The 10,000-nt window shown below is 41.7% G+C and overlaps 2 protein-coding genes and 2 long non-coding RNA genes across 6 annotated transcripts in view; 3 read left to right on the top strand and 1 right to left on the bottom strand.

Moving 5' to 3' along the window:
* Nucleotides 1-2,813, bottom strand: part of LOC123515721 (epidermal retinol dehydrogenase 2-like) — a 10,600-nt gene extending 7,787 nt beyond the window's left edge. The window contains exons 1-3 of one of the 3 annotated variants that reach the window (XM_045274729.1): nucleotides 2,791-2,813; nucleotides 1,329-1,426; nucleotides 1-77 (exon numbers count right to left, since the gene is read on the bottom strand). The exon at nucleotides 1-77 is cut by the window's left edge and continues 79 nt beyond it. In XM_045274729.1, the coding sequence (XP_045130664.1) occupies nucleotides 1-74 (74 nt within the window). In that variant the 5' untranslated portion in view covers nucleotides 75-77; nucleotides 1,329-1,426; nucleotides 2,791-2,813. Of the gene's footprint in view, nucleotides 78-1,328; nucleotides 1,427-2,790 lie in introns of those variants that run through there. The other 2 variants (XM_045274592.1, XM_045274644.1) reach the window with 2 other exon arrangements.
* Nucleotides 1-10,000, top strand: part of LOC123516450 — an 18,260-nt gene that overhangs the window by 5,987 nt on the left and 2,273 nt on the right. The gene's annotated exons all lie outside the window — the stretch shown is intronic.
* Nucleotides 6,792-8,745, top strand: LOC123516408. The gene is made up of 2 exons (XR_006678187.1): nucleotides 6,792-7,352; nucleotides 8,577-8,745. It is a non-coding gene; the product is annotated as an uncharacterized LOC123516408 (long non-coding RNA).
* LOC123516249 (anaphase-promoting complex subunit 13-like) lies at nucleotides 9,281-9,864 on the top strand. The gene has a single exon (XM_045275522.1). It carries the CDS (start codon nucleotides 9,534-9,536, stop codon nucleotides 9,759-9,761), a length of 228 nt encoding a protein of 75 aa, XP_045131457.1. The 5' UTR covers nucleotides 9,281-9,533; the 3' UTR covers nucleotides 9,762-9,864.

Here is a 10,000-nt window from a genome sequence, read left to right as displayed (position 1 = left end):
CAGCGCCACAGCAGCACAGCAAAGTCACACAGCAGCAGGACATACTGGTACACAATCATTATTATTTCCAGCATTGTCTGTGGGGGAAAGGGAAGTTAGGAAGGGAAGGTTTAGGTTGTTGGGTGTTAGGAAGGTTTAGGGTTGTTGGGTAAGTTAGGAAGGTTTAGGGTTGTTGGGTAAGTTAGGAAGGTTTAGGGTTAAGTTGGGTAAGTTAGGAAGGTTTAGGGTTAAGTTGGGTAAGTTAGGAAGGTTTAGGGTTAAGTTGGGTAAGTTAGGAAGGTTTAGGGTTAAGTTAGGGTAAGTTAGGAAGGTTTAGGGTTAGGTTTAGGTAAGTTAGGAAGGTTTAGGGTTAAGTTAGGTAAGTTAGGAAGGTTTAGGGTTAAGTTGGGTAAGTTAGGAAGGTTTAGGGTTAGTTAGGTAAGTTAGGAAGGTTTAGGTTAAGTTGGTAAGTTAGGAACGTTTAGGTTAAGTTAGGATAAGTTAGGAAGGTTTAGGGTTAAGTTGGGTAAGTTAGGAAGGTTTAGGGTTAAGTTGGGTAAGTTAGGAAGGTTTAGGGTTAAGTTGGGTAAGTTAGGAAGGTTTAGGGTTAAGTTGGGTAGGAAGGTTTAGGGTTAAGTTGGGTGTTAGGAAGGTTTAGGGTTGTTGGGTAAGTTAGGAAGGTTTAGGGTTTAGGAAGGTTTAGGGTTAAGTTAGGAAGGTTTAGGTTAAGTTGGTTAAGTTAGGAAGGTTTAGGGTTAAGTTGGGTAAGTTAGGAACGTTTAGGGTTAAGTTAGGATAAGTTAGGAAGGTTTAGGGTTAAGTTGGGTAAGTTAGGAAGGTTTAGGGTTAAGTTGGGTAAGTTAGGAAGGTTAGATTAAAGTTTAGGGTAAGTTTGGTTAGGTTAGGGTGAGTTAGGGAAGGTTAGATTAAATTTTAGAGTAAGTTAGGAAGGTTAGCATAAGTTAGGAAGGTTAGATTAAAGTTTAAGGTAAGTTTGGTTAGGTTAGGGCATGTTAGGAAAGATATGGGTAAGATTAGGAAAGATTTGGTTAGGTTAGGGAAAGTTTTGTTAGGTTAAGGAAAAAATATTAGGGAACACACACACACACACACACACACACACACACACACACACACACACACACACACCAAAATTTCCTTGTGTTTTAAAATATGGAATAAATACAAACACATAAATAAAACACCAAAAAAACACCTTGAGACCCAAAAAACACATAAAAAACACTAGATAACACACACACACACACACACACACACCAAGTCACCAATTTTACAAGGCTGGAAAATTTTGGAGCCCCTGCAAGAAAAGTTTTATAATTTTCCCTCACCACTCCCTTATTGGTGCGTTGTGGGTGTGTTCCTTGGTGTTGCGAGTGGGTCAATGGTGTAGCTTGGTGTTATCAGCCTTGCATTAGTCACGGTCAGTCTGTGTCCAAAGATAAAGATAAGAAAATGAGGTGGGGTTATCAGCTTAATGGCGCAAGCTTACAGACACCTCTTCATATTTTAGCTTCTCATTTGTCTATTTATGCATTTTAAGCCTTCTATTTTATGTCAACCCTTCCTATATCCTCTGTCTTGATGTTGACTGGCTTATATCACTCAGTCTAGCCTCTGTCGCGAGATTAAAGCTAAAATAAAAAGCTTAATGACGCAAACTTTTATACACACACACACACACACATTCCATATTTTACCTTCTAATTTGTCTATTTATGCATTTTAAGCCTCCTATTTTATGTCAAGCCTTCCTATACCCTCTACCTTGGTGTTGACTGGCTTACATCACTCAGTCTAGCCTCTGTAGGAAGATTAAAGCTAAAAACAGTGATGAGATTTGAAGTTTACGACGAGAAAGTTACAGACATCGGCTTACTTTCTTTACCTGTCACTCAGTTATCTAAGCATTCTAAGCCTCCATCTTTATTTCAAGCCTTCCTATATCCTCTATCTTGGTGTTGACTGGCTTATATCACTCAATTTAGCCTCTGTCGCGAGATAAAAGCTAAAATATATGACAAGATTTCAAGTTCACGGATAGAAAGTTACCGACATAAGCTACATTTTTGTCTCTCATTCAGTTATTTAAGCATTCTAAGCCTCCATCTTTATTTCAAGCCTTCACTTATCCTCTACCTTGGTGTTGACAGGCTCACACCACTCAGTCTAACCTCTATGCTGAGATAAAAAGCTAAAAAATAAGACGAGATTTCAAGTTTACGGCGAGAAAGTTAGGGACAGCTTATTTTTTCTCTCTCATTCAGTTATTTAAGCATTCCAAGCCTCCTATTTACTGTTATTTATTGTCAAGTGGTGTTTCTAAGTATGGATGGTCATATATCACCATTTACTAGTGTGTGGCGTGAGAAAATTAAGGATAAACAAGAGATGGGCATAGAATATCAAGTTTACGGCGAAAGTTAATGACACCAGCTTACATTTTTCTCTCTCATTCAGTTATTTAAGCATTCTAAGCCTCCTACTTACTGTTATTCATTGCTAAGTGGTGCTTCTAAATATGGATAGTCTTATATTTAACCTTACTAGTGTGTGGCGTGAGAAAATAAAAGAAAACAAGAGATGGGTACAGAATATCAAGTTTACGGCGAAAATTAATGACACCAGCTTACATTTTTCTCTCTCATTCAGTTATTTAAACATTCCAAGCCTCCTATTTACTGTTATTTATTCCAAAGTGGTGTTTCTAAGTATGGATGGTCTTATTATTAAACCTTATTAGTGTGTGGCGTGAGAAAATGAAGGATAAACAACAGGTGGGCAGGGACTCACCGCCAGGCCACTCTCAGCTGATGGAGACGGTGGTGGTGGTGGTGACATGTGCTGCTGACGTCACTGTAAACAAAACACACACACACACACACACACACACTAAATAATAATGATTGATTGATTGATACATTTATTGTTGAATTAATAAATAATTACAACAAAGGAGGAGGATGGGCCTTGCCACCCCCCCTCCCCCCAGGGCAAAGACTTAAGGTTAAAGTATCACAGAAATAACTCTGGACAGTATACACAACAAGAACACAAGTATTTCAATAAATAAATACACATATTGCACACCTTATTGCCTAAGACATCCTACAGTCTGGGAGCAAACTGAGGATATTCCCTGAGTATTTCCCTCAGGGTGGCAGAGTCTAGGAGATGGTCAATGAGGCTGTACAAGTCATGCTGACCTTGTGGCCTAAATTTAGCAATGAGAGGACATTCCATGATATAGTGACGCAGAGTGTGTCCCCTTGGTGCAGCACACAGCACACACCAGGAGAAGCACTGACTTCCCAAAAGTATTTGTAGCCTAATCTGAGCCTCATTGCCACCCTGTCATGTGATGCAGTGTGTCTCCCGTAGGTGTAAGCACAGCTCTGGGAGACACGTGCATAGTGAAGACTAGTGCTACTGCCCCTATGGCAACAAAGCTCCAACTGATCACTAATGCTACTTTGTACAAAGTCCTTAATGCTACTCTTAACATAACCCAGAGTGTACTCAGTGCCAGGGTCCACTGTGTCATCTTGTAGGGCACACTGAGCAAGGTGGTCTGCTTTTTCATTTAGCGGATACCCACATGAGAGGGTATCCAGATGAAATGGACCGTGGCACCGGCACCTTCTAGGGCGTGGATGAGATCAAGACACTTATTAACTAGATCACAGTCCATGAGGGAGGTGGATTGAAGGGCGTACAATGCAGCCTGACTGTCAATAAAGAAATATACATTCTTATGAAGAGGCGCCACAATGTGGAGCGCCTCCAGAACAGCATACAGTTCCGCTCTAGTGGAAGACATGGGTGCAGGGAGCCGCCTGGAAACCTCAGTGTCAGTGTAGAGACTGGCAGAGATGTAGTCACGGGACACGGATGAACAGCCCACATCCAGACCTGCTGCCATTGACTCACCCATCACAATAAACATGAATAGCCTCAACGTGTGGCTACTTGAACAATTTAGTCATGAACATGTCTTGCAGCACATGAGGGAGCCAGTCCCTCTTGGGCTGATGCAGTAACAAAACAAGGTAAACAGCAACACCATAATGAAAAACAAGGCAACACCACCACCACCATCACCACCAGTAACAAATAAAATAGGTCTATAGCCTCAGCCGTCTCCTCTATAGGCCTATCATCTTATTTTTTCCCTTTAGTTAGTCTTAATATTTCAGTTTTAACCTGACACACACAAAAATATCAAATGAACTTCCAAAGGCGCGAAATTCAACTCGGTCAGCTGGTGAGGCTGGCGTGTGTTCATGTGTTTTGGTGATTATTTAGTTAGTTTAGCCTCGTCACCAGCTGTCCTTGTGTGTGAGTGGTGCCTCGTGAGTCCTCCTTCACGCCAGCTGGTCAAATATCACCACTGCGGTCTGTGTTACGTGTGGTGAACTGGTTTAATAAAGCCGGGGTGAGCTGTGGGAGTCTAGCTGACTGATTGACTTACTCACCTTCTCACACTCACCACACAGCTTAACACACTCACCACGCACACTCACACACCGCCCACAACTCCTTTCTACACATATCACTACAGAAAAGGCCTCAACACACACCAAAACACCCAAAATATTGATAAATAAAGACGAGGACGGCTGGCTAGCTGGCTGACTCACCCCTCTCATATTTCTCCTTCTCACACTCACCACACACCTTAACACACTCACCACGCATACCCACACACCGCCCACCACTTCCATCTACACAAATCACCACATAAAAGGCACCAACACACACCAGAACACTCAAAATATCGGTAAATAAAGACGAGGATGGCTGGCTAACTGGCTGACTCACCCCTCATATATTTCACCTTCTCACACTCACCACACACCTTAACACACTCACCACGCACACTCACACACCGCTTACCACTTCCATCTACACATACCACCACAGAAAAGGCCTCAACACACACCAAATAACGAGGAAGGCTGGCGGGGCGGCGGCGGCTCATCAGGGACCTAGCTGATGACGTCACATCCGGGGCTTGATGACGTCACGGGCGGTGGTTTTATACATAACATAACATAACATAAATAATAGGATAACGCAGGGCCACCAGGGCCCATCTAGGTTATCCTGTATCAGTCGCACAGCGACCTCGTCATCAGTACTTAAAGATACACTTACAAGTACACAATACATTATATACTAATTCTAAATATTTGGCCCATTAACAGGGCTAAGTCCTGCAGCGAATTCCTCTACAATCTGTGATCCCCATACATGGGGATCATGTCTTGTTTAACTATAGTAAATTTCTTATAAAAACTATCATGCAGCGCTATACATAATTATAAATCTAATAAATTTAAGTGCTTATCTAATCTGTTTTTAAACATTGTCAAACTAGTGGCAATGCATTCCAGAAGTCTACCACCCTATGACTAAAGAAATATTTTCTTATATCTAACCTGCAGCCTTGCTTTCTAATCTTCCTGCCATGATTTCTAGTCCTACTTCCCTCCTCTAAGGTAAAGAAAGATCTCACATCTATGTAGTTTGTATCTGAGAACATTTTAAATAACTCTATCATATCCCCTCTTATACATCTCCTCTCAAATGAAAACATGTTTAATTCCTTTAATCTATCTCTATACTCCAGGCGCTTTAATGCTGGTATCATCCTAGTTGCTCTGAACTGCTTCTAACATGTTGATATCCTGCCTATAGTGGGGTGACCAGGCCTGTATGCAATACTCTAAATACGAAGGTGCATTACGTATATAAAACGAAAAATGACCCCTCGAAAAACTTAAGCTAGCTCGGAATGCTTTCTATATTTGGAATTACTGTATTTTGTAACTACGTTCTGCAATGAAAAGTTACACGAAGCTTTAGTGGTTGTAAAGAAAATCCCGTTGAAAAGTATGAAAAAATGTTGCAAAATTGAAGGAGTTAGAAAAGTATTATAAAACCCGCGAATTTGAATCATTAAGACTTCAAACAACTTTTAAAGACGTGAACTCTGTCTCGAAGTAACCGAAGCTCAGTTAGAAGGTGAAATAGAAGACAAGGTACGAAGGTGTTGAAGTATAAAACCGTACACTTCACGAGACTGCCAATCCTTCTAATGACCACTAACTCATACAAACACACCAGCGATGAACTTAAAACCTCGTAAACTAATTTTTGAAAACCTTAAAATTTACCTCGAACCTTGAATAAAGAAAAGCAAAACTTGGGCATGAAAATTTACAGAAAAAAACGAAACTTTAGTACAAAAAACGTGGAAAATCACCGTATTTCACTGCACTGAAGGACGAAACACGCTTAGAACACAACAAACTACTTCCACGAACACTAAAACACAACTTGGAACTCAAAATAAAGCCGTGAGAGGGAATAAATAAAAGATCTCTGTGGACGGGTAAGGGGCCCGTGATGTCACCAGCAAGGTCCCGGATGTGCCGCCGCCTCCGTCCCGCTAGTCGTTTTCTTCCTTATTTACCGATATTTTGAGTGTTTTGGTGAGTATTGGTGCCTTTCCTGTGGTGGTGTGTGTAGATGGAGTGGTGGGCGGTGTGTGAGAGTGCGTAGTGAGTGCTTTAAGGTGTGTGGTGAGTGTGAGAAGGAGAAATATGAGAGGGGTGAGTCAGCCAGCCAGCCGTCCTCGTCTTTATTTATCGATATTTTGAGTGTTTTTGGTGTGTGTTGGTGCCTTTTATGTGGTGATTTGTGTAGATGGGAGTGATGGGCAGTGTGTGAGTGTGCGTGGTGAGTGTGTTAAGCTGTGTGGTGAGCATGAGAAGGTGAGTAAGCCAGCCAGCCAGTCTCCCGCAGTTCACCCCGGCCTTATTAAACCAGTTCACCACACGTAACACAGACGACAGTGGTAATATTTGACCAGCTGGCGTGAAGGGGGACTCACGAGACACCACTCACACACAAGGACAGCTGGTGACGAGGCTAAACTAACTAAATAATCACCAAAACACATGAACACACGCCAGCCTCACCAGCTGACCGAGTTGAATATCGCGGCTTTAAAAATATTCATAACAGCTGATTTGATAATATTTCGCTGTGTGGGATTACGTTATAGCCTTTACAACGAATACTTTACCATAAAAATTACGTTAAAAATAAAATATCACCATTAAAACACCAGAAAAACCCAAAAAATGTAAATAAATAGGAAAAATAAAAAAGAAATTGTGACTCGCGGGTCAGCAACACTGAAGTAAACAAACCGAGTCACAGAAGGAGAGGAGATAGAAAAAAGTGAATAAACGAAGGAAATAGAGCAGAGAGAAGAACAGGAGGAAGTAGAGAGGAGCAGGAGGAGTAGCAGAAGTAGGAAAGGCGTCCTGGTAGCGGTAAATAAGGTGAGGGAGGTGAAATAAGGGTTTAAATACGGCACGGCTGGGTTGTTGACTTGCTGCAATGACGAGAGAGAGAGAGAGAGAGTGTGTGTGTGTGTGTGTTTTGGGGGTATATTAGAGTAAGTGTGTGTCTGTGTGTGTTTGCAGTTCAGTCAGTCAGCTATTTCCTACTTCACAACAACAAAAAATGCCAAAAAATACTTAAAATAAATAAATAATTGTCACTAGTGAAGATGTGTGGTCCATAATGTGTGTGTGTGTGTGTGTGTGTGTGTGTGTGTGTGTGTGTGTGTGTGTGTGTGTGTGTGTGTGTGTGTTGCAAGTTTAGCAGACACCCCAGAACACGCCCTTAATATCCCTAACCACATTCCTAACTTAAGAAACACATTCCTAACACAATTAACCCCTTCAGTACTGGGACACATTTTTACCTTGAATTTGTGTACCATTAGACCATTTTATTGACATTAGCAAGGGTGTATGGAGGGCAGAAGATTAATGGCCACAGTCTTCACTATTTTAACCCCTTCTGTACTGGGACACATTTTTACCTTGAGATTTGTGTGCCATTAGACCATTTTATTGACATTAGCAAGGGTCTATGGAGGGCAGAAGATTAATGGCCACAGTCTTCACTATTTTAATCCCCCACATGAGTTTCTGAAGCTGTAGAAAGTCACCAAATAGTCACCACAAGGAATATGGAGACTCATGTTTTTAGGGCATTTTAAAACAGTTTGGCATGTTTTATAGCAGTGTTGAAGTGGTGTAGAGGTGTTATAGCAGTGTTGAAGTGGTGTTAGGGGTGTTATAGCAGTGTTGAAGTGGTGTAGAGGTGTTATAGCAGTGTTGAAGTGGTGTAGAGGTGTTATAGCAGTGTTGAAGTGGTGTTAGGGGTGTTATAGCAGTGTTGAAGTGGTGTAGTGGTTACAACAAAGGGGATATGAGCAAAATTTTTTAAACGCAGCCCTAACACACCAAAACACCCCTAAACACTCAAGAACACACCAAACACCCCAAAATACATCAAAACACCCCAAAATACACTGAAACACACCCAAAACACACTAAAACACACCAAAACACCCTAAAACACACCAAAACACACCAAAACACACCCAAAACATACTGAAACACCTCAGAACACACCCAAACACAACCAAAACACCATAGAACACACCCTAAACACATTCCTAACATGCCTAACATTAATCTCCCCCCCCCCAGATAACCACATCTAACTGAAGTACAAGAAAAACAAGACAATCAAAACAAGAATCAAGCAAATCAAGAGAAAATTGAGTGAAACGAGATCTAAATTAAGCCACCAAGCCAGCCTTAAGCCACAAACCCACAAACCCAGCCAAAATTAAGCCACTAAGCCACAAACCCAGCCTCAAAACAAGAGAAAATTAACTCAAACAAGCCAGTAAACCAATGCATGCACTAAGCCACTGAACAAGCCACTAAGCCCAAATTAAGCCACTCAAAACAAGCCTCAAAACAAGAGAAAATTAACTCAAACAAGCCAGTAAGCCCAAACCAATGCACTAAGCCACTGAACAAGCCACTAAGCCAGCCCAAATTAAGCCAGTAAACTCAAAAAACAACAAAAACAACCTCAAAACAAGAGAAAATTAACTCAAACAAGCCACCAAGCCAGTAAGCCCAAACCAATGCACTAAGCCACTGAACAAGCCACTAAGCCAGCCCAAATTAAGCCAGTAAACTCAAAAAACAACAAAAACCTCAAAACAAGAGAAAATTAACTCAAACAAGCCACCAAGCCAGTCCAAGCCAGTAAGCCCAAACTAATGCACTAACCCAGCCAAAATCAAGCCAGTAAACTCAAAAAACAACAAAAACAACCTCAAAACAAGAAAATTAACTCAAACAAGCCACCAAGCCAGTAAGCCCAAACCAATAAGCCACTGAACAAGCCACTAAGCCAAATTAAGCCAGTAAACTCAAAAAACAACAAAAACAACCTCAAAACAAGAGAAAATTAACTCAAACAAGCCACCAAGCCAGTCCAAGCCAGTAAGCCCAAACTAATGCACTAACCCAGCCAAAATCAAGCCAGTAAACTCAAAAAAACAACAAAAACAACCTCAAAACAAGAAAATTAACTCAAACAAGCCAGCAAGCCACTAAACCAAACCACCAACCCATCCCAAGCCAGCAATGGACTCCCAGCTTCAGTTTGATGGCAAGTTACTGGGTCTGGTGGACACGGCCTGGCTTCTGGACCGACTGCCTAGTGATGACATTGCAGTACCAGTCCAGGAGTTGCCAGATCCTGAACCAGATACTGCTACTCCCAACCAGACACTCAGACAGCAGGAACACAAGTGGGGTGACCTTGTGCTCTCCAACCTCACTGACACACAGGGACAGAATGCTGCTAGTTAGGTTAGGGGGTTAGAATAGGGTAGGGTGTGTTAGTGGGTGTGTTTTGGGGTGTTTGAGTGTGTTTTGAGTGTGTTTTGGGGGTGTTTTGGGGTATTTCAGTGTGTTTGGGGGGTGTTTTGGGGATGTTTGAAGTGTTTTGGGGTGTTTGAGTGTGTTTTGGGGTGTTTTGGTGTGTTTAGGTGTGTCTTGGGGGTGTTTTGGGGTATTTGAGTGTTTGAGTGTGTTTTGGGGTGTTTGAG

The sequence above is a fragment of the Portunus trituberculatus genome, chromosome 1, assembly GCF_017591435.1.
Source record: "Portunus trituberculatus isolate SZX2019 chromosome 1, ASM1759143v1, whole genome shotgun sequence".
Taxonomy (NCBI): Eukaryota; Metazoa; Arthropoda; class Malacostraca; order Decapoda; family Portunidae; genus Portunus; species Portunus trituberculatus.
This window is presented reverse-complemented; position numbering and strand designations above follow the sequence as displayed.

Bases quoted from the DNA above. Each gene is read 5' to 3' on its own strand.
- LOC123516249 (XM_045275522.1), top strand. From the start codon at position 9,534: ATGGACTCCCAGCTTCAGTTTGATGGCAAGTTACTGGGTCTGGTGGAC.